The 26,190-nt window shown below is 47.7% G+C and overlaps 1 protein-coding gene across 2 annotated transcripts; it reads left to right on the top strand.

The window, feature by feature from the left end:
- Positions 1-1,646: 1,646 nt before the first annotated feature.
- On the top strand, positions 1,647-21,154 carry CYTH4 (cytohesin 4). Of its 2 annotated transcripts, none has more exons than XM_040061223.1 (13): positions 1,647-1,718; positions 9,022-9,104; positions 11,312-11,412; positions 11,687-11,753; positions 14,036-14,154; positions 15,111-15,191; positions 15,848-15,960; positions 16,516-16,664; positions 17,678-17,789; positions 18,216-18,292; positions 18,644-18,715; positions 19,553-19,707; positions 20,038-21,154. In XM_040061223.1, exons 4-13 carry the CDS (start codon positions 11,700-11,702, stop codon positions 20,108-20,110), a joined length of 1,005 nt encoding a protein of 334 aa, XP_039917157.1. In that variant the 5' UTR covers positions 1,647-1,718; positions 9,022-9,104; positions 11,312-11,412; positions 11,687-11,699; the 3' UTR covers positions 20,111-21,154. The 2 variants fall into 2 exon arrangements, with proteins under 2 accessions (XP_039917157.1, XP_039917155.1); XM_040061221.2 differs by lacking the exon at positions 1,647-1,718 and adding an exon at positions 3,448-3,598.
- The last annotated feature ends 5,036 nt before the right edge of the window (positions 21,155-26,190 follow it).

The following is a 26,190-nucleotide window of genomic DNA, read 5'->3' as shown; positions in this document are numbered from 1 at the left end:
GACACCTTAAGGGCATTTTCTGACACCTTGCTGTCTGGGGTAGTGTTGGTATCCATCTGAGTTGACTACGGATCTGTATTTCCTGTCTGGGATGCTCAAGTACACTGACTTCTCATTTGGTTCTAAATTTCCTCAAGAGAGGAAGTGGTCGTATTGCTCCAGGGTAAGACTAGAACTGATGTCGTTTGTCCACCATGAGAATTGGTGGAATTCCAGGGACAAAGATAGGGAGATATACTTACCCTACAACTTTGGAAAGAATGGGAGATGCTCTAGGGTTAGTTTGTTTACATGATCATGTCTGCTGTGTATCCTCATGAGAAAACCTCTCACAGGTGCTTTGTTTTCACATGGCATAGAGTCACACAGGTTTTTGTCAGTGCATTCCCCATTCAGACACCTCTGGCTGAAATAACTGAAAGCATTTAAAGTGCATCAAGTGTTACAAGCAAGACTACCAGATCCAGAGGAATGCAAGTAGTGGAGGTGATCATTGAACGGAAATAGTAGCAAGGTCTCCAAACAGGGCATTCAGGCATTCCCACAGACAGGCAGGAAAAGCTTTGAGAAAGAAACATCAAGGAGCTAAAAGATGAAGGAATGTCTTGGTTTGAAAGACAGGTATCTGCTAGGGCAGGGCTGCTCTAGGAATGGGGAATTCCAATCCTCTCTCTCTAAACTATTATAATTTAGAAGATTAAAGAGGCTTTTCAGGCAGGGCTGTGGGGAAATGAATATCAGTTCTTTACTAGGAAATATAACAAGGCAAACAAACAACAACAACTGCAGCATTAATAATAAATAGAACTAAAAACCTCGAGGGGCTTTGTTTCACAAAGCCCGGGGCAGTCTGATCTCTTGGGATTCTGAGAGCACCAAGCTGGAACGGTGGAAACTCCCGGGCTGGTGGCCGGGACAGCAGGATGTCCCTGGCAGGCAGGGGGGTGTCCCGGCAAAGTGAGCAGTGCTGGAGAAGCTGCGACGGGCAGACAGGGCTGGCCCAGATCCAGCAGGGCAGGCGAAGGAGCTCAGAATTCCTGGGCACATGAAGCAGATGATGGTAGATTTCCCAGGACCGGACTTTCTGTTGACAGTGGACTCCTCCTGCAGCAAGGAGCAGCCTGGCCATCCTCTCTGATGCCCAGAGCGGGGAGAACCCTCAGCTCCCTCAGCCCTGTCTTTTTCCCTCCCCCAAAACTTGTGTGATCTTCTCCTTCCTGACTTTCAGCCACGTCTTTTGTGTAGGTCAAGTATCTTCTGAGCATTAGTACTTAGTCTCTTAACAACTTATGGGAAAAAAAGGAATGAACCTAACCCCCGGCAAGGAAGTATGGAGGAGAGACACAGGGCCAGGTTTTAAACCCTGCTGGAGTGGCTGAAAGTACTTCTGCAGTGCACAGAGGCATCCATTTTGGTGTTTGCAGGTGTTTGTGGTTTGACCTGCTCACACACATGGAAGAACAGCCCTGGTCAAGTTCCCTACCTTTTCCCTACATTTTTCACGGGAGTACTTTGGGTTGACACATCTGCTTGATGTCAGCTGCAATACTGCTGAAACTATTTTTTTTGCAGAAAAGAGTGATGGAAGGAAGGACCGGAGGTTATACACCAGAACCAGCTCCAGTGAACAAACTGGGGGCTCTGGACCAGACTGTGGAGCAGCGAATTCTCCTCTTATGTAGCCCAGAATCTCAAGACAGAAATTTAGTTTACAAAAGGTAGGATTTTGACAATTTGTGACCAAAATGTGGGCCTCTGATAGCTTTTAGGTGTGGACATTTTTTGTAATGAAGATCTGGACAGACATGGGTGTAATGGTTTGAAATTAGTTTGCATTCATGTAGCTCACCCCCCTCTTTTTTTCACTCCCAAGTAAGTTTCTAACTGCTTCTTTGTAAATATTGAAACTGGCTATAGAAAATGAGTCCTAAATGCTTGCTACCAACTCTTCCTAAAGATCACAGGTTGTGGACCCTGTCTACAGCTGCCTGTGTAAATTCATTCTGGATTTCGGCCACCGCTTGACATGTTTAAGGTGGGGATAACTCCCACTCTTCACTGGAGGTTCACCAGTGCTCTTGCCCTCTCCAGTAACAACACTGGACTTACAGCATGACCACGGATTAGAGCAAATACAAGAGATGGGAGGGCAATTTGTGTCTTTCTTTGTGAGGCTGAATGGCCCTAGAGGAAGGGACGATAGCCAGAGTGTTCAGGCAGGTCCTGCCTTTCACACTGAGCCTTCTAAAGGGCTCGGACCAGACTCAGCTAATAGGAATGTGCCAAGGTAATAGCTCTTCCCTTCCTAGTGAGTCAAGGATGTTCAGTCTCACGGGACCCTCTTCTATATGGTGGTGAGCATACAAAGATGCAAGTTCCGACTGCATAACAAGTCACAAGGTCTTTTCTTATTCTTCTGTGTGCACAATGCTCTTGCAAACTCGATCTTGCTGTCTCAGGGAAAGACTGTAAGCAGAAGTCTGGCCCAGTTTTGCTGTGCTGCTCAAGGCCTGCCATGAGTACAGCAGCAGGCTGGGGAGCTGAGGATGAAGAGTGCTTCAGAGGAAAGTGTTCATGGAGGGAGAGGCTCTACAGCTTCAATCCTGCCAGAGGACGCAAGAGCACTTGGCATTACACCTGTTCTGAATTTGACCTCGAGCTATTTATTCAGTCATCAGTTCTCAATGTCTCTAACATGGTCCTCTCCTGCATGGGGACTTTTTCCCCCACAATGCGTACAACACAGCTCCATCACATAAATCACACAGCAACCAACAACAACTCAAGGGGATGTGTACAGCCTCCTGGAGCCGTGTGGAGAGCTGGGAGGAGAAACGGCACCTCTGTGCCTCACAGGAGAACAGAGCAGCACAAGTGCCTTCAAAACAGTCCTGCTAATGCCAGCTCTCTCACCAGCAGGAATATTGCTAAACCTGAGAGAGGACTGCATTTCTTCTTAGTTCACCCTATCCTTACTTACAAGGTTTCACAAGAAAACATTTGGGGGGGGGGGGGGGGGGGGGGGGGGGGGGGGTGGAGGAGCAAGACACAAAGTGATACTGAGCAGTAAGCGAGGCAGAAGAGCCTGACAACTTTATTCTCCCCTCCAGCAACCATCCTCCAATTCTGGAGTGTTCAAAATCCTTCCTTTAAAATGAAACCACTTCCCCAATCAGATGGGTTTTCTGAATCAAGAACTTCCTTTTTCCCCCTCTCTCCTCTGAGTATCTCAGACAAAAGCCTCTCGCCGCTCATTTTAGTCTCCTCAAACAGAGATTCCCAAAAAACCGCTGGGATGGAAATGAATTTGTGCATTTGCATTTCAGAAGTAGCCAATGATCCCCAGTTCGCCCATCGAAACACGCACACAGCCTCCGGCACGGCTGCAAGCTTGTGACATGCGATCGGGGGGAGGGAGGATGAGGAGAGGAAGGAGGAGTCATAGGGAAACCCGCCCCCTCTAAAGCTGCTGCTGTCTTGTTCGCTGGCTCCAAGTTGTTTCAGTTCTGTGAAGCGTCTGACCAAGCCGAATACAAGGAGGAGCACCGCTTGTGTTGCAAATATATCGTGCTCTTCAGGATGGACGTTTGTCCTGCTGGTAAGCCTCGAACGTTGTGCGCCTTTTTGGGGGTGAAGGCCGTGCGCTTAGGCTGATGGAGCAGAGCGCACCGTGAAATCCCAGCAGCCAGAGTGGATGCTGCGGCTGGTGGCTGGAGGAATGACACGCTGGAAGATCCCTGGTGGTGCAATTAATTGCTTGTCAGTGTTCAGCCTTAGGCATGGGTTTCTTTTTGCTCGCTCTCCTTTCCCATCAGTTTGAACGGCCTTTGTGCTGAGAGTGTTACTGCTCTGATTCCTTGGGCCGGTGACACTGGGCTGAGCTGGGAACTGACTCCTCAGTGTCAGTGGTGTGTGTGACACCTGGGGTGAGCGCTCGTAGGCTTTGGCTGCTCTTCATGCGACTCTGGCAAGTTCCTCTGTGGTGTTTCCCTACAGATCCCATAAGCTGGTTTGCCTTTGCAGTGCCTCTCGTGCAGTTGAGTATCCCAGTGTAATGCCCTGGCAAGGCTTTTGGTGCTGGGGCCTCCTTGCTTATGGCCGTGTTAGAGGTAAACAACGCGTTAGTGTTCTAAAAACTCCCAAGTGATCTACAGGTGGGCCTGACTGGTCCTGAAATAATCTCAGTGGGCAAATGTGGGTGAGGGGAAATAAACCATATCTGAGGAACTGAAAGAGACCTTAGGTTTTATTTCCCGCTTTGGCAGGTGGCAGATAAAGTGGTTGGGATTCAGCGGGGAAAGGCGCGCCACCAGAATGAACATTTCCAGCTTCTGGCTGAGGGAGTTCTTGAGTGTGTGTCGGTGCAAAGCCAGCCAAGACAGAGAGCTGAGTGGGAACAGGCTGAACAAAGGAAGAAAAAGGGTCATCTTGCAATGTCTCTTCTTGTTCTGACTCTGTCCCCTCAGGCTTTTCTGTATAGGGTATGGAGCACAGAGTAAAAGCAAAAAGCAGTGCCCAGTTTCAACAAATGTTGTGCACTTTTTAGCTCTGAGGTGTGTAGCCAAGGAAAGGGCAAGCTCAAACCACATACCAGCCTTGCTTGCCAGGGAAATTGTGGTACCTGTAGGAGCTGAGTTCTTGCCAGCATCTGACTGGTATTGAATGCTGGTGAAAATGGGTCTCTTCTGATCACCCAGCCCTCACTACCTGAAAGCAACTGTGGACAAAGCTTCTTCAGGACAAACTGGGCAGGAGGAGGGATAACTCATATTTTGCTATTTATTTTGGGATGTGCCTTCAACAGAAACTGGGGTTCCCCTAACTGAAGGTCTGACACAGTCATTCACTCAAGTTATGTGTTACTGAGTTAATTATGTCTTGAAAATTACACATTCAAGCACGTGTACTTTCAAGAAAGTATTAACAGTGCAATAGCACAATGAGATCCTATTCAGGCACCCTGGGAGCTTGCTCAGTTCTGGGTAGAGGCAAAGCCTGGAGAGATGTGCTGGCTCTGACTGATGTTTTTGCTCAATCCCATCCTGTCATCCCACAGCTGGGTGAGAAGGTGGGTTTGTTTGATGCTGAACTCCCTCAGGAGCCAAGTCTGCCACCAGAAAATGTTTTCCAGTGGGTTTTAGAGTACTAAATGCATTTGGAATTGCTCTGTTGTAGCATGGTTGTCCTGAAGGTCAGAGGTGCATGTACACCTTTCTCTGGGGTCACTCCTACCTGGAGGCATGATGGTCCTGTTAGGTACACATCTGTTTGCAAATAAGACTTAATGCCTTGGGGAGACTGCTGTCCCTGCCGTGTGTGTCCTCTTCCAGCTTCCTTCAGAACCTTCCCAGGACTGAGTGAGGCCAGAGAGCTGGTTTGCCAAGCCCTTGAGCTGGGTGTGTGAAACATGGGAGAGCACACTGGTGCTGTGGTATCCTGTGCTGGGATGTGTGGGGCAAGAGCTGTAGTCAAAAGTCACAGGAAGCTATCGCGAAGGATGAATGTAAATTGTCACATGAGATAAATGGACCAGTTGACAACATAAATTCTTCCCAGCTTTCCCCTCATAGCTGAAATGTGCAAATTAAACCTGCTGGGATTTATGTTGAATTTCTTCTGTCACAAGCTGGCAGAGAACTGTGGAGTGGCTGCAGGAGGGACACACATGGCTGGAGGGAATTCAGGACTGGAAGGCTTTCTGTCATCTCCCTGCTACTAGACTGGTACCTGGCTGTAGAGGTGGTGGTCCGTACTGGAGATGACACAGCAGCCATATCAAAAAAGAAAAGGAATTTCATGTGAAATTTTTCTACCAGGGAGTCTCCTCCAGGAAAAAGCTGCCCATCAGGCTGCTCTGCTTTTGTGCTGTGGTGGGTGGAGGTGCCCAAACCCTTTAGCAGCAGCACTCAAAGCCCTCCATTGCCTTACAAATGGGCTTTTGCTGATCTACCATGAGTGTGTAACACACAGGTCTGCAGCAGTGGCACAGGTACAATCATTCTTCATAACCTTCCCCTGCTGCTTCTGCAGTTTGCCCTTCCAGGTCTCCTGGGTGATCACTTCCCACTTACCTCTGTGCTTCAAAAGCCATCTCCCTGTTCCTGTAATTTTCCATGGGACTGAAAGCCTTACATCTGGGTGGTTCAGCACAGCCCTTTGCAATGGGAAATGAAACCAACAAACACAGAACTCTCAGCTGGCCACACAAGTACCCAGATGTTTGGATAACTCTGACCTGCCCTCTGCATGGGGAGGCTGAAGGCATAAGCCACCACAACTGGAATTGAAGTCTGTTTTGACTGACAGCACTGAAAATACAGTCCTGGTCAGTTTGTGAAGAACTGGCAGGTCTTTCTATCTGGGTCTGCCCTGAAAGTGGGGAAACAACCTCAGGAGCAGGTGTAAGACCCACAAATGTGATTCTGATGCACTTTCCTTTCAACATTTGCTCTCTGAAAATAAATGCCAAACAACAACCTGAGGTCCTCTCTGGAGAGGATATTAGCCACTTTTTGTGTGTCTGAACTGGAGAACTTCAGTGTTGGTTGGGCTGACAGCATACTTCTGAAATTTGTGGGTGGTTTTGTGGTGTGTTCTTCATCAGGGTGAAATTTCCCCCTGTGCAGAAAACCCTGACCAGGGCTATGCTTCATCAGTGTGCTGACCTAGCCCTAGAGGGAAGTAGAACTGAGGTGGTATTGAGGACTTTGACAAGGCATGGACCATTTTCTGAAGCAATCGAGGACTTAAGTTGTATGGGAAACCTGACAAAGACCCTCTCTACAGCTCAGTCTAAATTGCCCTAAGAGTTTGATCCATCCATTTTTCCTACTTTTTTTCCCCTTGATTCCTTCCCCTTCTCCATGACTCATTCTTTTCCTCCCCTGCCCTCCCCACACACACAGTCCTTCCCACACTTTTCTCATTTTGACAAACTGGGCAGGTGGAAGTTGGGGTTTTCAGATGTTCAGGAGGAAGGGGGACAGTGTTATTTACAGCCTTGTTGGGGGGTCGTGTGGGTGAGATGGTGTCCTTTGGGAGCCTCATGACTCTTTGAGATGCTTTAGGCTGCTTTAGTAGACACAGAACAACTGAAGCAAAGCAATCGGCCACACCACAGAGTGTGCTGATGGGATAGGGGAAGATAAGGTTCCTCAGGGTTGTCCTCCTATGGTGCTTTTGTGGAAAGAAATACTGGGCAAAAGGTTTTAATTGTAATTTGTCAAGGAATCACCCCAGTGATTCCACAATTAAAAGCCCTGACAGGTGTGAGAGAGATACAGCTGGAGAGACTGAGAGGCCAGCCTGATCTGCAGATACCACAATTGCAGGATACATAAATTAATCTGAAGGGCCTGGGCACTGCTCAGAGGTGCAGGGCTGACATTCAAAGGGAAGTCAGCAACCCACCTAACAACTACCAGAGCCACTGCATGTTTTTGTTTTATTTTCTTTGTGGTTTCTTTTAATTTGTTTGGTTTTTTGTCTGTTAACCTTCCTTCCTGCTTTGGTTTTCCCCTCACCTACAGATTTGGCTGTTGTGAGCTTTTGGATGCCTTTTTGCTTCCCTCTTGACTGGCTTTACCAATCAGTCAGCTTCTTGCTGCTCTTCACAAGGGCTGCTTGCAGGGCTGGGAGGGCTCGTGGGTCCTTCCCAGCCTGGCTTCATGCTGACTTCTTGTCCAGTGCTTTGCTCCCACAGACCCAGCAGCCTCTCCCCAGGGAATGAGATGCCTGAAACCGTCAGGAAGAGTGGCAGGAGAGAGGCTGCAGCCTGAGAAAAGTAACAAGAACATACTTAACACAGGGAAACCCAACCAGCCAGGAGGATGGGGGAAAGATTAGGGTTGAGGAAGTCGATTCTTTCTGAGCTGTTGTGGCCATGACAGGAAAGAAGCATACTAAGATGATTGCTGTTGTCGCTTTTCCTTCTGTCTGTCATGGCTGCTTCCTTCCCTTTTTTTCTTCCACTCATATTTATAGCAGTTGTTTTGCATGTGAGATCCAAACTAAGAGAATTTCCAATGCAACTGGTGCTTCCCTTTTTCCGGGAAGACAGGAGGCCCAGGGGATTTTGTCTTGTGAAACAGTGGAGCAGGGCATCCAGTGACTTGACCTGGCTTCCTGGCTTTGTCTTACAGTGTTTAGGTGCAGCAAGGACCCTGTCTGCAAGTTCACCAGTGAAACCTCCAGTGCTCTTAGCCTTCTGCAAGCTCTGCTTTTTTCCTGTGGCTTCACCTTCTGCTTTGTCTCCTCTCTAGGGCTGCAGCCTTATCATTCTCCTTGCTGAAGAGGCTATGTTTCACCTGGATTATATATAGCAGCAGCACTGTCACCGCAATTGCTTTAGGTCTTTTATGAATCATATTGTGGTTGCCTTGGCTTTGCTGCTATTTGTTTAAGTTCCTGTACATTACAAAGAACCCTACTCATATTTCGGCATTTTCTACTGTTCACAGAACAACAGCCACCCAAAGACATTTCTTCTTCAGCAAGGCTTTCATCCCCCAGATCCTGCCCTCCTACTTGAAAAACCTCGATTTTCTCTCTTAAGCTTTTTTTGACTCTAGCTATGGCAGATCAACTCATGTAGCCGGTGGTTTTCTTGGGAGGTTTGGATGTAGATGAAGTATTTAGGTCATAGATTTTCAGTATGTAAAGATGACTGACACAGCAAACACCAGAAAGTACTTAGTGAGACCTCTTCACTGTGCTCAGGGTGAGCAGAATTGCTGAATTGGCAGAATTGGGTGTGTGCAGGGGCAGCTGAGAGGGCTGTGCAGAGCCTCTGGCTGCAAGGAGGGGGAGTGTGGTCCGTGCCGCACACTCTGGACTGGGAACCATTTGCAAGGTAAAGGTGGGGTGCAATGGTTGCAACAGCAGGGAGCACAGATACTGAAACACAGAAATCAGTTGCTGTGGCATGATCCTAGGAGAAGGTAAGTGCTGAGAGGTTGGGGCAGCTTTTTCCATGATACGTTTGCCCTAGTAGAGTTTTCACAGGAATATTTATTCTTTCAGAATCAACTGGCTTGAGTGGGGCTGAAGAGGCTGAAATAGAGACAATCAGGAAGCACAAACAGGAGCTTTTGGATGACATTAAGGTAAGGACCATCCTGTCCCTTGTGCCTGCCTAGCCTTCTCAAATCTGTCTTCACCAAGGAGGATCTTCGCATAACAGTCCAGGCCATGCAGAAGTGCTCTTGCACAGGAGACATTTTCTCTGTCATGATCTGACTTCAGTTTTAAACTTCAGGCTGCCCTGGCCTGTTGGCCATCCATCCTATGGGGCTCAGTGCTGCAGGAGTCATCAGCTGCTCTAATGGGATATTTGAAAAAGGCTGGTCAGATTATGAGCAGTGATGAGCTGGGATTGTGTATTTAGCACTAAAGAAATGTCTTCACTAAGTCGTACTGGCAGGCATCTGGCTCAGCATTTATGATTCTTTTTAATTACTGATTACCTGCTAATGGCATATCAGTCCTAGTTACCTGCAGCATCTCCCTGTGTTCATCAGATTTTTTGTTTCCTTTGTGGACCTCTAACAAATCCTCCATGAAGGATCTTGTCTCTTCAAAGAGGTCTCATGGCAGGACCTTCCATACAAGTTTTTGCGGCTGAACTTGCTTTTCTTCTTTCCTTTTAGCAGACTCAGCCATTTCTCCAGTGGCTCCTAAAATGGCTGAAAGTAACAGATTCAAATTCAGTCACTAAGACTGCATCACAGCCTTGCATGGTACTGTGCCCTTTCTGTTCTGTTCTGCCTCCACCATGAAATGTGGTTTCCCATTTGAGAGCTTATGGCACTGAATCATTGACCTTGGACTGATTTTTCCACAACATGAAGCGGTCCAGATGCCTAGGGAATAGCTGCAATATTTCCTGGCATAGAGTAAAGGATTAAGCCAAACTACATATTACTCCTTAGGCTTCCAGACCTCCTCTCTCTGCTGCAAACCAGAATAGTCTCTTGTCCCCCCTTCCAACTATGGACAGAGAAAGATTGCTAGACTGCACGAGCCCATGCTTTAAAACCCAAAGCCATTAAGCAACGGGGTACGCAATGTCCAGTGGAGCAGAGTGAGTTTAGGTGAAAAGTGCACCATAGAACAAGAGACATTTTCTCCAGGGGATTTTTTTGAGAATTTATCTATCAGTACCCTTAAACACAAAGACTTGGGGGGATATCTGAGGAAAGGGGGAGGGAGGAGAAAAGAGGATGGGTCTTGGCTTGCCAGTAACACTGCCAAAAGACAGCAGTGAACAAAATAACAAAACTGAAAATCATTCGAAAGTCATGAGCTGAGATCATGGCTCTCTTACATTTGTGCAACACCTAAAACTTAGTAAGGAACACTCACAGCTCTGGGGACCAATGAAGCACAACAGAAGATGGCCAGAGCAGAACTGAAGCCCAGAAGCTCTTTTAAATTATGGGATATTGCAGAAATTCAGTTTCTCTATCTGATTATGTGCTCCATCCACATCCTCATTCCTTGACGAGAAAGGATCTGTCATAAAATAACCCTTCTTCCCCTGCCTGTTCTGGTTGGTATGGGGAAGGATTTGGGTGATTCCTGGAAGAGAGCTGTGATGGACTTTGGCTTTGGAGTGGAACTTAACTGCAGGATGGAAGCAAAGAGATATAGACACCTTCATTTCCATGGTAACACAAAGTATCCAGCCAAGGCAGCCATGGTCTGTCATGGGCCTAAAGGAAAGCAAATTCCACAATTGATTTTTTAAAATCTGTCAGTAATTACTTTACTCCTTCTCTCCTTTTTCTCCACCTGAAGAGTTATTATCTTCTCAATGGTATTTAAATGACAGGTACATCAAAAATTCTGTGTTTCACAATACAGCCACTTCGTGGGTTCATACTGATCTCACAGTTACTGGTTCCACTTCTCCTTTCCTGGATGTGTAGCTGGGCTATGCAAAATAAAAGCTCAAAAGGAATGGGCGCAATGGAAGGATTCTTGCATCTGACATTGCTTGAGGAATTGAAATCAACAGTGGAGTGAGTTCTCTGGCACTCACCACATTGATTAAGCTTGATTTTTCCAGTCTTGATTGACAATAGGCACGAGAACATCCTTCTGTCTCTCTTTCCAGTTGTTTTCATCTGGAATCCAGAAGGTTCATTCCAGAGCAGTGCCCATTTCATAGGCACCCTTGGCTGGTCATGAGCACCTGACCTGTCCCTGTCCTATGACTGAGGGAAGAAGTAAGACGTGCTCTTACGCTTCCTTACAGTGTCTGCTGTTTTTTCCCTCTGTTGCCTTCATCCTCCTGGTATTTCTTTTGCAGAAGCTGAAGGAGGAGATTGCTGAGGTGTTTGCAGAGATTGAATGTTTCCAACATGCAGAAGAGAAGCAAGAGGCAGACAATAATCCTGGAGAGCAGACCAGGCAAGTGGAATGAGTATTCCTTTGCTTACAAAGTCTATCTTTTTAAATTGAGAAAACAAAATCACTGAATGGGATTCAGTTCACAACAAAGGCAGGGAAATGAGGCCAGGAGGGAAATGGGCCAGGAAAAGAGGCCCTTCTATCCTCTTAGATTTCTCATTATTCCTGGATAGTCAGACACCTGTCCTTGAGATATCTCACCTTCTGAATGAAATGACATGGCCCTTTATTCTAACTTTGAATAGAATAGAATTCTTTTTTTTTGTGTTTGCAGCAAGCTGTCACAGATGGATAAAATTCTGTCCCTGGGCCGGAAGAAATTTAACATGGATCCTGAAAAGGTAGGATTTGTTCATTTCACCTATGAGGATAAAGCTGGGAGGAAGAGCCTCTGCTGGCTGCTGTTCCAGTTGTAGCCACTGATGTCAAAGGAACTATGGCAGAGGACTGTGGGGATGGATTCCTACCTCACTAAGCCCCTGTTGGGAGCAGCCTCCACCCTGCCCCTTACTGAGGTCTTCTGATATGATCAAGCTGTGTTGCCTCCTCCCATCATGGGCTTAGAGGCCACACCATGCAGTTCAACCCAAACCTAAGAGAAGTAAAGGGAGGATGGTTTAACACTGCCAGCATGCCATGAGAACCAAATTTCCTTCACCACAGCCTTTCTTCACTGTGAGAGGCTAGGAGCTTGCTATAATGTGATAGAGGAGGATGAGCTAAGAAAAAGGTGAGAAGTTTTGAGAGTGTGTCAGGTTCCTTGGCTCATTCAGAACAGAAGAATCTCTCTGTCATGTTGGGAACGGTTTTGGTTGAATTGTGGAGTAGACATAGCTTTTCCACTTTCTGGGGCTCTGACCAGTGTTGTCAAGACTCCATAGCCTTCAGCCCTCTGCAGAAACCACCATGATTAAGTAGAGAAGGTGTGAGAATGACACTTCGGTCTTCCTTCCTCCTCATTGGCAGAGCACTTTTTGAGCTCTTCAAAGAAAACCACAAGCTGTGATCAAACAATGCTGATCATCAGCTCACCACCACAGCTAACACCTCAGCTGGCTGCTGCTCTGTGTGACAGCTTTTCATGCCTCTGCTGTGCCCTGCTGACAGCATCAAGATGCCTTCTCCAGTGCCCACACCCCAGATGGAGAGCTTGCCTGTCCTCTGGGCATCCCTCTGCCAGTGGGAGCTGTCTCAGAGCAGCAATATCAGTACTTATGGCCTGTGTGAGAGTTGGTTTTATTTTGCCTTTCTGTCTGACCTTGGTTTGAAGCCCCTGAGGCATCTCTCTCTGCCATGCTGTGCAGGAATACCTGAACTAATTCTAACCCCAATCCAGTTTAGCTTTATGGGTTCAATGCCAATCAGACTAGTCAAAATGTTATATATTCTGTGCCTATATTACACAGGTCTCTGATTATTGCCTCCCTCTTGCTACCTGCCATAGAGTGGGAGGTGCTGCAATGCAAGGAAATTTCTTTGCCCCTCCTTTCTAAGGTTACACTCCATCCATGCAATGCTGATACTTATAAATGCGTTCCTATCTCCAAGATCCCATGGAAAGTTCCTGAGGCTAGAGGAGGTAAGCATTAGGAATCTGGCTGATAAAAACCTCTGGGGAGAAACATTTTCTTCTGAAAAATGGGACCCCATCATCACTGCAATGCTTTTCAAAATTAAATTGATCTTACTGAAAATCCGCCAGGGGAAAAAGAGAGGAAAATAGAGTGGGGAAAAAATCTTACAAAATTTCAATTTCTTCTTTTAAAACTGCTTTTTCTTTGGGGCATTTTAAAAATAGTTTCATATCTATTGCAAGGGAAAGTGAAATGATTCTGTTGAAGTAGAACATTTTGATGGATCTAAAACAATTTTCATTCCTTTATTGTATATTGCAAGGAGATGTGGTCTGGAGAACTCTAGCGTTGTTAGATATTGTCAAGAGTCTTTTGAAAAATGCCTAAGCTTTTTCTCTGGCTTTAAAAATCATGAAATTCTCTCTAAAATAGGATGTTGACTCTTTGTGCAACCCAACTCACAAGCTCTGTATTCCTTAAAAAGCATATTCCACCCTTATTGCCTGGGAGGGAGAGAGCTGAAAAGATGGCAGCCTTCTCTGTTCTGTGGCATAGAAAAAAAATCTAAGAAAAAATAGTTTCAAGTTGTCTCAAGCCCATATTTTTGTCCGAGTACGTTTTTTTTATTATGCCTTCTTTTAAACAAACAAATTTTCTTTTAAGTTAAGCTAATTTAGGGGGGGAAAAAAGACATTTAGGAACAGAACACTAAGACATTTTTATTGAAAATATTAAAATTTATTATTTTGACTTTTCCTTTTTTGACTTTAAATCTACATTGTGCTATTTTGTTTGTTTGAGTTTCCATCCCAGTGAAACATTTAGCCAAATCTAGTGATTAAATGAAAATGGGACTGACAACCCACAGTGGATGAAGAGGGATTGAATAAAGATGAGAATATGGCTGTGGCCTCCCGTGAAGGAGCTGGGGAGTAACAGAGGAACAAACCCACCAAAGCTAAGGAAGGCTGATAGCAGAATGTTGGGATCCTACTTTTTTATTAGACCACAGAGCTGTTTTACTTCCCTGTCTTGCTTCTCCTTCCCAGGGGATCCAGTACCTGATCGAGCACCAGGTGTTGTCCTCAGACCTGCAGGAGATTGCCAGATTCCTCCACAAGGGTGAAGGCCTGAACAAGACAGCCATTGGGGATTACCTGGGTGGGAGGTGAGCAACCCAGGATGAGGAGACCCCTTGGAGGCCCTGTCCTGCCTGACCCCTCTGAACCACCATTTTGCATGACCTGTGGCAGACCTCATCCAGGTGCCAAGACAGAACATATCTCCAACCACAGTGGGCTGGGTGGGCAGAACCCCCCTGGGAGGGTCTTTGGAGTGTGACTGAGGCTGGCTGTATGGGCTGCCTTTTCTCCTGCCTGTAATGGGATCAATCATCCCAGGCTGGAGTGTGCACCTTGCCTTCTTCTTGGATGTGAGACTGAGGTGGAGCCAGGTGCGTGTTGTCATACCAAGGGACGTCCAGACTGAGCAGGGTCAAAGCACTCTTCTGACCTGTGAGGTTTTTTATCTTCTTTCCTTTCTGTTAGAGCCAGGATTAAAGCATGGGAGATGCAGGTTTTTGTGTTCGGACCCAGATGTTTATTAATTCTTATCTGTAGTACAGTCTCACGAGTTGTGAGTTCTAGCTAACAAGGTGCAAAATGGCTCCGTCTCTAACTCTTTCTGAGGTATTTTAAGCATAATTTGCCCAATAACAAGATGACACCTATATTATTTTTACTTTTAACCCAATAACCAAATACCCATGGTCTGCATTGCGGACCTTTTCACCCAATTAGAAACTACCATCCAAACCCATGAAGAAGAAGGTGAAAGAAGGATAACTTAGCCTATGCCCAAAATCCTCCATCTTGATCTACATGTATACTAAACCCTTGTATACTAAACCCTTAAATCCTAAGTTTTGCACCCTTTGGCATTACATACTTCTGTTCAAACTACACACACATAATCCCACTGCTATCTCTCAATTTCAGAAGCCTGTTCCACGGCCTCAGGTCAAATGTAGTGCTTGCTTGAGGGTCAGTGCCTTTTAGCACAGAAAGCCTAAAATCCTCAGCTTCCAGGATTCCAACACTCACCTTTTCCCTTGTCCTTTCCCAGGGACCCCACAAACATTCAGATCCTCCAGGCCTTTGTGGCATGTCATCAGTTTGCCAACCTCAACCTGGTGCAGGCGCTGAGGTGAGTGAGCGTGCCTGGTGCAGGGGACAGTGCTGGGACCTGCTCAGCCACCGGGTCTCACCACCCAGGAAGGTCAGGAAGCCCTCTTGGGCTGAAATGGGAGCTTCCCAAGGCCCTGCTGTGCGTGTTGGCTCCAGGGCTGTTACTCTGTGAGGTGTCAACAGCTTCTCATGGGGGTGGAAAACACTTTCAGGGCCCCTTGATTGGATCGTCCATGAGCAGAAAAGCGGGTCACTGTGGCTTCAGTGTCTGGGGGGATGAAAAATGTTATTTTTGGCGACAAGAAATATCTATCTTCAGTGCCCATTACGTCAATAACAAAGTGACTCTGTTTTAGGGCACCTTGTAATATTACAGGCCCCCCCCGGCAGGACTCTTTCTCCTGAGGTCTCTGCTGCCTTGCAGGGCTGTCATTAGGGAAACAGAGCCATGATTTCTGGGAGGCTTAGTTCTGCTTCCTGCATTTAGGGTGTTTGAGGCTGAAGTATCCAGGCAATTTCTTGAGAGGAGCAGAGCTCCTGTTCCACGCCCTGCGTTGTCTCCTCGGTGTGATGGGATGACTTCTCTTATCTTCAGGGTGTTCCATGGGTTGAGGGGGGGCGTCAATGTCCCTTGGACCCTATCTGACTGATGCTCTGACACTCTGCTCCTGACAGACAGTTCCTCTGGAGCTTCCGGCTGCCCGGGGAGGCGCAGAAGATTGACCGGATGATGGAGGCCTTTGCCAACTGGTACTGCAAGTGTAACCCGGGCGTGTTCCGGTCCACAGGTACTTCTGGGGAGAAGGCCATTAAAGCCGAGCTATGCTGTTTGCTAGGGAGGGGAGCCTTCCTTTTCCATTCACAAAGCACAGGCAGCATCACTTGGAATTGTGTTTCCCCTTAAGCTGAAGGAGGCAGCCCAGTTCCTGTGAGGCTTTTCAATAAACTGAGCATCTTCAGTCCTCCTTTTGTGACTGTGCTCCAGGCCCTTCTAATGGGAACAGACTGGAGAAGGGCTCCCAGCCTCACCTGAGGTATTGCCTCATCACAGCGGGGATAGCCCTGGCAGATGTAGGTCTGCAGAAACTTTCCTGCCAGCAGAGCAATTATTAGACTGCATCTGCCCAACTTGCCCCATTATCCTGAGGGCATGGAATCACCTCCATCACAGGAAATCAACTGTGTCCCTCTTTCTCCTAGCAGAGGGAACATCTCCCTCCTTCTCCTAGAAATGAGAGAATGACTCTATTCTTCAGTGACTAGAAATCAAGTCACCTGTGGTGTGGATTGATCAGCCCCCTAAGACAAGTGCCACCCTTCCTGATTTTCTTTCTCATTGCTAGATACCTGTTATGTGCTCTCCTTCTCTATCATCATGCTTAACACCAGCCTGCACAACCCCAATGTGAAAGACAAACCCCACTTTGAAAGGTTTGTGTCCATCAACAGAGGCATTGACAATGGAGGGGACCTGCCAGAAGTGCTTTTAAAGGTAAGAAGAATTCCCCTTTTCTCATTCACTGAGGTCCACTAAGGAGCAAAGGTCTAATGGATGTATCCCCTGTCTAAGAAGAGACAGGGAATGCGTCCATTAGCAAAGGTGCAGCTGGCATTTTCCCAAAGGCTCAGCAGGCATGGGACCTGCCCTGTGAGTTAAGGTAGAGGTGGGCAGCCTGCCTATATGTGTCTGTCTTCACCCAAGCACCCTGGGCAGAATAACTTCTGTCCTGTGTGAAAGAGGCTGCCTACATCCCACACCTGGGTTTGCTGAGCAACATCCCCTCAGGGTAGAGGCTTTAGATCTTTCTCCAGAGTGTCATTTCTTTCAGGTAATTTGAGGAAAATTGCAGGAGCCTGTAGTCTCTTTTTTTTTTCCACCTTGGCTTAAGATTTGTGTAATAAATGATGGCAAATAAAACGATGTGAACAACATTTCAGTATCCTTTGAAAGCCAGTAACCCGCCTCCGTGTCACTCTGCTGTTATGAATGTCATCCTTTGCAACCCTCAGAGCCCAAGTTTCGGCTCTGTGAAATGTGCCTCCTTGTGGCCATGTAGCTCTAGGTGCTGGTGTCCATATTGCACTTCCTGGCAGCATTTGGCACCACCAACCCAGAGTCCAAATGGGGCTGCATCTCTGCCATGTTGAGTCCCGTCCTAGTGCCGTAATACTATCCACAGCAGCACTTGTGACGTGCTGGGTTTGGTCGCTGCAGCCTGTCTTGCTGTGGGAGCACCATTTTATGGCTGTGGTTTTCCAAACTGAGACTCATTTTGCGACACAAGGTGCAGAAAAGAGCTGGTGATCCCCTGGAGACCCAGTGAGGTGCAGACTGGGGATTGTTTTACCCCCAGTGCTCATCATGTGCTCTCCTGCCCTTCACTCAGCTTCCCGTGTAAAAAGAGACTGATGGATGTGATGGACCTGGGATAGTTGCATACAAGCTTTGTCAGAAATCAATCTTCCTTTCTCTCTCTCTCCTTCCCCACCAATGCTGTGGGGCAGAATCTCTTTGAGAGCATAAAGAACGAGCCGTTCTCCATACCAGAGGATGATGGCAATGACCTCACCCACACTTTCTTCAATCCTAGCCGCGAAGGCTGGCTGCTGAAACTAGGTAAGGGGGAGGACTCCCCTAGCTCCTCTGACCTCCCCATTTGCCTGCCTCCCTCCCTCCACAAACCTCCCCCGGGAACCTACTGTCATGTCTGCTGTCCTTTGCCTCTGCCTGCTGCTGTGGGCTGAGGCTGACACCTGCTGTTGAAACCAGCTGCCTGCTCCCTCGTCCCAGCTCCTGCAGGCCTCTGTCTGCTCAAAAAGGAACTCAAAAACATATCCCTCCCCATTCCCAGCCCCATCAGAGCAAAATTAGTTCTGTGTATGTGTGTCTTATCACACAGCATCACATCATGGTACCATGGTGTCTCCTTGGGGCTCACCTACAGGGAGAGTTGGGAGGGTGTCACTGTGTGTGCATGTCTGGAGCTTGGGGGAAGGACAGAAAAATGTGTGACTAATGGCTGCTGAACCTCATTGCCTTTAGGAGGACGTGTGAAAACCTGGAAACGCCGTTGGTTCATTCTGACTGATAACTGCCTGTATTACTTTGAATATACCACGGTAAAGGCTTAACTCATGGTTGGGAAACTGTTCCGGGTGGTTATGGAGGAGCAGAGGGTAGGGGGCAAGTCTCCCCCTTTTAGCCTGTCCTCCCAGACTGATCTCACACCTCCACTCTCTCCTGTGCTGTTTTCTCACCTCCTGTCTGGAGGAGGAGAGGGGCTGGACACTGCAGCTGTGGCCTGCTCTCGATGAAACTCCTCGTTATGTTAATGGAAGGGGTCTCCCAAGGCATTACTCTGCCCTTGTCACCTCCCCAAAGGCCCACACAGAGGAAATCAGAGAGGTTCTAAACAGTGGCATAGATTTGGGGAGCATATTGGGCATTAATTCATGTTTTCCTGCCTTCAGGATAAAGAGCCTCTGGGCATTATCCCGTTGGAGAACCTGTCAGTCCGGAAGGTGGAAGATCCCAAAAAGCCAGTAAGTGTGTCTTGGTTGACACTCTGCCAACACAGGCTATCAGATGGTTGGAGGGAAGAGAAGATGCACACAAATTGCTCCTGCTCTACACAAATTTCTCCTACACTACCTGCTTCTCAGAGGGGAGGTGCCACTGCAGTTCCTTGTGGCCCCAGCTAAACATGGCTCTGTTTTTAATTTACATTTTTGGTGTGAGTAGAGAGCTGTCCTATGGCTGACTGTATTGTATGTTTTCACATGTATACAAGTGTGTAGGGGGGCAGAGATTAATGCACACAGCTGACTTCCTACTTATTTTGCACCAGGAGATGTGGGTTTAATTTCTCTCCTCGGGACTCTCCATAATGAGTTACAGCACACGTAGACCAAACAGAAATGTTGGTGTTAGGGAACTCTCCCAGGAAATGACACATTTCTTCTGTGTGTCTTTTGTGGAGACCCACTCTTAGATGTGTCATGGCTCTGGGAAAAGTGCCTTCTATCTGTGTGGTGGCAGGCAGAAGAGAGGATGTTGCATCTTCTTAAAAGGGGGAGGGATTTTTATGAGTGGAGCGGAGTGACAGATCCTAGAAGGTGTGTTTCGATAAGTGTTGATGCTCCGTCTCTCCTTAAAGCCTGTTTCAGTGTCCAGTCCTTCACAGGAGGGGTGTGTTTATCTAAGAAGGAAGGTCATCTAACTCATAGGGAGATTTGGGGGTGGGGAAAGATAGGGTCTGTTGCATTTTGAAGATTCCTCCCCATTGGAAGCTCTCTGAGCCTGTTACCTGTGGTTGAAGGCAGCAGTCTCCTTGGTCCCCCGTCTTATCCTACTGCTCCATTTTGTTTCCTTTCTGACAGAACTGCTTTGAACTCTTCAATCCCAATTGCAAAGGGCAGAAGATCAAAGCCTGCAAAACAGATGGGGATGGGAAGGTGGTTGAAGGCAAGCATCAGTCCTACAAGATCTCAGCAGCCACTCCAGCAGAGCGTGATGAGTGGATTGAGGCAATACGGTGAGAAGAACTTGAGGCTCACGTTGCCTTTTGTCAGCCCCTTTTGACAAATGGTCACAAAGTTTATTTGGCTATCTTTTATCAGACCTTGCAAAGGGGGGTGGAAAGAAATGTTTGCAATCTAACAGCTGTTGTACCCCTTGACTTTAAAGAGTTTCAAGGTCCCTTCTGGAGAATCCTTAGCTACAGCTGAATTCTCTGCTGTGAGTCTGCAGATCTCCAGTCCTACATTTTGATAAGCGGTGCCTCTGTGCAAGTTCAGTTAGGTTGTCTGTGCTGCTCTCCATCATTAAAGCTCTTACTTTTGCTCCCATTTTCTCTAATTTTCAGGACCAGCATCACACAGGATCCTTTCTATGATTTGGTCTCTGCCCGTAAGAAAAAGATTGCCAGCAGAAACTGAACCATGACCTGGTCACTGGCATCAGAAACGTGTGGGTTATTGGACAGCTTCCCTCTCACACTGGGCTCTTCCAGTGAAGAAATTTGGGAGCTTTGGTTCCCTCTGCCTCCCAGTTGGCAGGCAGATGACTGACGGGACAGCTTGGCCTCTTTGCTTCTTCCCCTTCCAAACTGAAGGCAGAGGCACAGGGTGCGATCCACTGAGGACGGTCAGAACTGTGGGGATGGGGTTGCCCATGTCTGAACATAAAAGCTCAACAGCAGCTGGCCTTTGGGTTCTTGCATGTAGCCCCAGACATGTGGGACAGGGTCTGAGAGGAGACAGGAATGTCTGCACAGTATCTCCAGCCCCTCCTCTTGTCACACCAGGCGAGGATATTTTTCTCTGAGGGACCATGTAGATTCTCTTGGAGCAGCTGAGCACAGTCCAGTCAGTTGCAGAGCAGAAAGGCCCCAGTGGTTTCTCTTCCGTGAACAGATGTGTAATGGTTGTGGGGTGGAGGCTACCAATATTTAGAAACTCACTGTGAAACTAGAGATCAAGGTAAGATAAGAAACCCTCAGTTCAGAAGAAATCTCTCTCTCCTCCTTCCTAAAGCTTGTAGTGAGGGCTGTAATCCTGGGGAGTCCGCACTCTGTAACTGAGTCATAGATTTTAAAAAGTTAAAGATACTGGACTGTTATTCAATGTAAGAACTAACTGAGCATAGAGATGCTGTGGTACCAGCAGCTCTGGGTGTTTTGTCTCTCTTTTTTGAGACTCATGCACCACCACAGATTTCCTTAGGGAAGAAACCCAAACACTGCTCTCCTTCTGGGTGATGGCTCCCCAACAAAGGTTGGTTCCTTGAGCAGCTCAGAGGCCTGGGGTTTGTGTCTGAAAGTTTTGCAGTCAAATGGCATGAAAAGATGGAGGTACGTACATCTCCCAGCCAGCACACACAGTCATTCATTCCCATCTTCATACAGTGGTGTCATCCAGAGTCTGAGGGTTTTTGTCTCTTGTGTAAAGAGAGAAATAAAAGTGCTTAAAACAAGCCCAAAACTCAGGGTAATGTGATCATTTTCACGATAAAGTCAGAGGATGTGAGATAAGAGTATCCTGTTCCTGTGCCCAGCAGAGCAGCCTGAGTGCTGCTGCTGCAGTCTCTTGGCTTTTTCCTTCCTGCAGAGGGCTGCATCTACCAGGCAATCTGCAGCAAGGCCAGCACAGCCCGACTCTTCATTCCGGTTCTTTTCGCCCAAGCCAAAGGAATGCTGAATTAATTTCAAGAGGCAGGGAGTGTATCTCAGAGCTGAAGCACACGCTCACCCTGGAGAAGGGACGTGAAGGTTTTCCTCTGCTCGTGCCTGCAGATGTCTCCTGTGCCGAATCGCTTTGTAACTGATGTGATACAGAGTGAGTTTGCTGCCCACTGCTCTGGAGCACACACGCTTGCACAGACACATTCACTCCTGTTTTGGATTCAGTGTAGAGAGGCAGGCTCATGTCCATAGGTGGAAGAGAAGTCAGAATATGGCCCCTTATCTTGGCAACACCTCCCATACGTGTAAGAGAAATACAGATGTACATTTGGTTGGTGAGAGATGCCCCAGAGCCTAAGACTGGGGTGAGAAAAGTCTGTTCTAGTGCTTCTCAGGCTTATACTCTGGTGACAAAAGCCATCAAAATGTAGTCTGGAGTCTCTATTCTACCCGTAATCTGGTGTTGGGTGAGGGAATCCAGGCTAAGCCCTCTCTGTAGTTTACCTGGATCATTCCTATGGCAGCAGGGTCTATCAAAGCTATTCCCCATTCCCCATTCCTCCTCATCCCCAACCCTTCTAATTCTCTTCAGGCAGCATATGTCCTTTCTCTTCCCTTCTTCCTCTAGATACCAACACACTGCAGAGAAAAACCACTCCCAGCAGGGACAGGGTGGGAAGTACAACTTGAGAGAGGCAAAACAATGCACAGAGACAGACAATTGTGTAATTTCCATCCATCAAATTAACCACAAGACTGTGGAAGGATTGGACCATGTTTCATCTCTCCTAGAAACTGAGGCACAGAGGCAGACAGTAAATTTGAGTTTCCATTGCCTTTCCTTGGCTCCAGCAGAGAAAATGCATTTCTAAACTCCTTGCTATGTGATGCCCCAGTCTCCTCAGTGCCATGAACAAAATGGGACACGGTATTGCCCTACAGCAATGCAACATGTGCTCCCTCTGAGTGGAGTCCTGACCTCATGACTGCTGAGTACCCATGTGTTTGGTATTGGCCTGGGTGTCTCGGGACCACCCGCTCATGTCTGTGTGCTTTGACAGACTCTCTTGGAGCCCTGAGAAATCTATGAGAGGAACGACTTGTGCAACTCAAATGGCATCACCAGGGAACGTGTTGCTGTCCACCATCACACATTCTCTGTGCTGAGAGCAGCTGCAGCAGCTCACACGGGTACAGGCACACAGGTACACACACGGCCCCTCCATCTGACAGACTGCTGGATGGATGGTAGAGGTATTTCTCTTTCTCATAGGCAGCATGTGTGGCTCACACAGACATACATGCAGAAGACTGACACTTATTCCCTGCCTGCCTAAGGATTCCTGCACACACCCAGCCATTCTTTTTCATAATAAATGTCCATCTATTTTCATAAAAGGGCTGGGAGGAGAATACAGCAGATGTGTGGAATAGACCACATCGCTGCATTCTGCCTTCGCCCCACTCTTTCCTGTTCTCCTATCCCCTGTTTATCAGCTCCTTTTTAGAAGGCTACTACATTTTAAAAAGGCATTCTAGAAACTGTTTGCATCAACAGAGATGGAGCAGCTGTGAGGAAAGCCAGCAGCCTCGTGGACTACAGCACAGGTAGAGAAAATCTCAGTGAGTTGGAGGGGTAGGACAGCATACAAATGGAGGCACACTGGACTGAATTATGGATTGAGAGCGATCAAAGCACATTAGCTGAACCTGTCCTTTGCCACGGGCTGAATGCTCTTGATGATGGGGCTCAGGAGCGATTGGAGGCAAGACTCTGCATCCACGTTGGCCAGGATGGTGTTCAGGGGCAAGGTGAGAGCACCCATTAGAGACACTGTTCCTGTCAGGCCTGAAACTGCTCAGCTGTGTGTCACACAGCCTTCAGCACAACAGGAAAGTCAAGGAGCTGTTTTCTGTCAGCTGAACAGTGCTATATGTACCAGGCAGGACTGCCAGCCTTTTAATGCCCTCTGCGTGAGCACTTGTACCTCACCCCTCCCACAGCAGTGCAGGGATTGCCACCAAGAGAGGACAACAGTTTTGTCAGCTCATACCACAACTCTATAGGAATGGAAGGCTATTGCAACGGCCTCAGAAGTATGGGAGCCAGTCTTTTCCCTCTGAGATCAGCCATTTTTATGGAAAGAAGCACAACCCCACTGTATTGAAGCTGGTTGGAATGATGCAGTCAGATTTGTGAGCCCAACAGGAACAGTTCCTCCTGTCTCCCACCACTTATGTTTGGTGGTTGGAAAGGAACTCGATACCTGAGCATTTCACACAGAAAGGCCAGAACACAAAGGTAGAGAGAAGGATGCCTCTCAAAGGCACCATGGCCTCTTTGCCGCACCTTGCTCGGGATCAGTTCTGCCTCCAGCCTGGCAGAGGGCCATTTTGGGGGGCTGGAGGAAGCCCAGGCAGACAGGGGTTGAGACCTGACCAGGATTTCTTGGAGTGTCACTGCTGTCACATCTGCAGCGTCTCTGCTCTAAGTGCCTGTGACAGGGGCATGCAGCAGTCTCATCTTGCCATGCCATTTCCAATCCTGCTGCCTCTCTGCAATGAAGATGAATGTTGCCTGTCCCAGGTTATCACATTCCCATGCGTGTGAGCCTGTATACAGAGAGCAGTTTGCAGCTGAAGGCTGGAGCTAGTGGGCCAAGTTCAAGGAGGCTGTGTATGGTGGGGCAGAGGGACGCAAGAAATGAGTCAGGGAGGGTGGAGGAGTCCAGGTCTCTGTGGGTTGTCAGTGAGGAAGGGCTGGCACTGACAAGAGCAGGGCTTCCACCTCAGCTCCAGAGCAGGGGCAGCACAAATGTCAGGAAGATGCAAGGTACTAACACCCTTTTGAGCAGCCTGCAACCTCTGCCACAGCTTCTGTGCCACACCACCGAGGGACACCTCGTGTCTGACAGCTGTCCTCTTCTGTGGGGACAGAGAGTCACGTCACTAGACGTGGCAGCCCAACACTTCAGGGAGACAGTGGAGATGGTGCGAGGTGCCCATCACATATGGGCCCTCAAAGCACAGCCTGTGCAGGGAGAGGACCATATGTCCTGCCAGCACAGCATGCTTTGCTCCCATACCTTGCTGAAGGAACCTGGCAAAACTGCCTGGATGGGAAGAACAGAAACAACAGACGAGCAGGGAAGGGCAACCCTTGTGGGGCTGGACAGCAAGCAGTGTGTGAGGAGGAGGGAGCAGGACAGACTGCAGAAATGTCTCTGGGCTCCTGATCCTTGAGGGCTACACTAGCAGGAGCACAGCCCTTCACCTGGGGCAGGACTGGGGAAGCACTGCTGGGCCTGTGTTAAGGGATGTGGCAAGGTGAGTCATTTAACCTCCACCTGGGCTACCAGATTGACTTTAAGGGACCTACAAAAGAGATATTTTCTGCTGCCTCTTTAACTGTGCAGGGTGGCAGCAAGGTTCCTGGAGTTGGCTGAAGAGGTGGTGATTTGTACAATTAACATCTAATCAGTTCTATGAATATTTATTTCTAGTCAGCCAGCTTCTGAGTGACAGTGAAGCCCCATCTGATTGGGATCACATTCACAAGTAAGTCAGAGCCTCCTTTGGGGGTCACAGACCTCCCAGTGGGGCAAAAGTTCACAATGGTGTAACCATCCAGCAGCACATGGGAGGCACATGTGCAATGCGAACATGAAAAATTGTATTCAATCCTTTTTTTTGGAGAGATGGAAAAGCTGAGGTTTTAAAATTGACTTCTTGGGGAGAGGCACCTTGAAAGAGTATGAATATATTAACCAACAACATATGGCTCAGTTTGAGCCTGGGTATTTGTTTTTGGTTCTGTTGGGTTTGGTTGTTTGCTTTTTTGTTTGTTGGGGGGTTTTTTTGTGTATGTGCTCTCTCATTTATCTTCTTTTGCAACACGGGAGAGAAAATAAAAGGGAGAGAAGTATAAACCCCTGCAATTGTGTGAAAACTCACATAACAGTCAGGAATTTCTTGGAGTTTGTAATTGACCCTTCCCCCTAAGTGGCATAAAGTGTGCAGAAAGCTAGTATTTTGTTTCCTAAAATAATACTACTTTGGGGTCTTTCTGCTGTCATCAGAAATTTTGGCGGTTCTCAACTTTGTCCAAATTTATGTTGCTTTCCAGAATCCTCCATTCTCTTCCTTTGTCTTCTCTCTGCTCTAATCCTTTCACCTCACCTGTGCATCTGGCTTCTCTTTCCCATGGTACCTTGTACCTTCTTTGCCCATCTCTCTCCGTAAACTTGCCTTAACAAATCCCCTTTTTCCTGATGCTGCCTCTCCTGCCCTCCTGCTCCCTGGACAGACTCAGCTTGCCTTGGCAGAGCTCTGGGAAAACCCCCTATTATCAGTGGAATGTGAGCTGTTAAACCTCAGCCAAACTCTTCTGCTCCTGCTGCTCGTCTGCAGCCTGGGTTTGCGCTGAAGGTGCTGCCAAAAGCCTGTTATTACCTAAATGAAAAAGACACACAGCCCTCCCTGAAAAGGAAGACACACAGATAACAGTGATTTGCCTGTTGCCTGCTGCCTTCTGACTGAGAAAAACACCTCAGATTCTGGCAGGGTTTCCAGGACCAGCTCTCAGTGGAGGGAGAGGGACAGAGACAGTTCTGCACATTTTCAGTTTCTGCATGGAAAGGATCCTGTGAATTTTTTGTGCCTGGGTGGGAGAAGATCCTCAGATTTTTCATCACAGATATTCCCTTCTTCTCGTGGTGTTGTGCTTGGCCTTGAGTGAGTATAGGCAGAATGGGGGAAAAAAACCAAAAGTGGGAGCCAATAATAGACCCAGAATAAACTGCATGGTAACAGGGGAGGAAAGAGAAGGGAGGGAAA

Source organism: Hirundo rustica, chromosome 4 (assembly GCF_015227805.2).
Source record: "Hirundo rustica isolate bHirRus1 chromosome 4, bHirRus1.pri.v3, whole genome shotgun sequence".
Lineage (NCBI taxonomy): Eukaryota > Metazoa > Chordata > Aves > Passeriformes > Hirundinidae > Hirundo > Hirundo rustica.
This window is presented reverse-complemented; position numbering and strand designations above follow the sequence as displayed.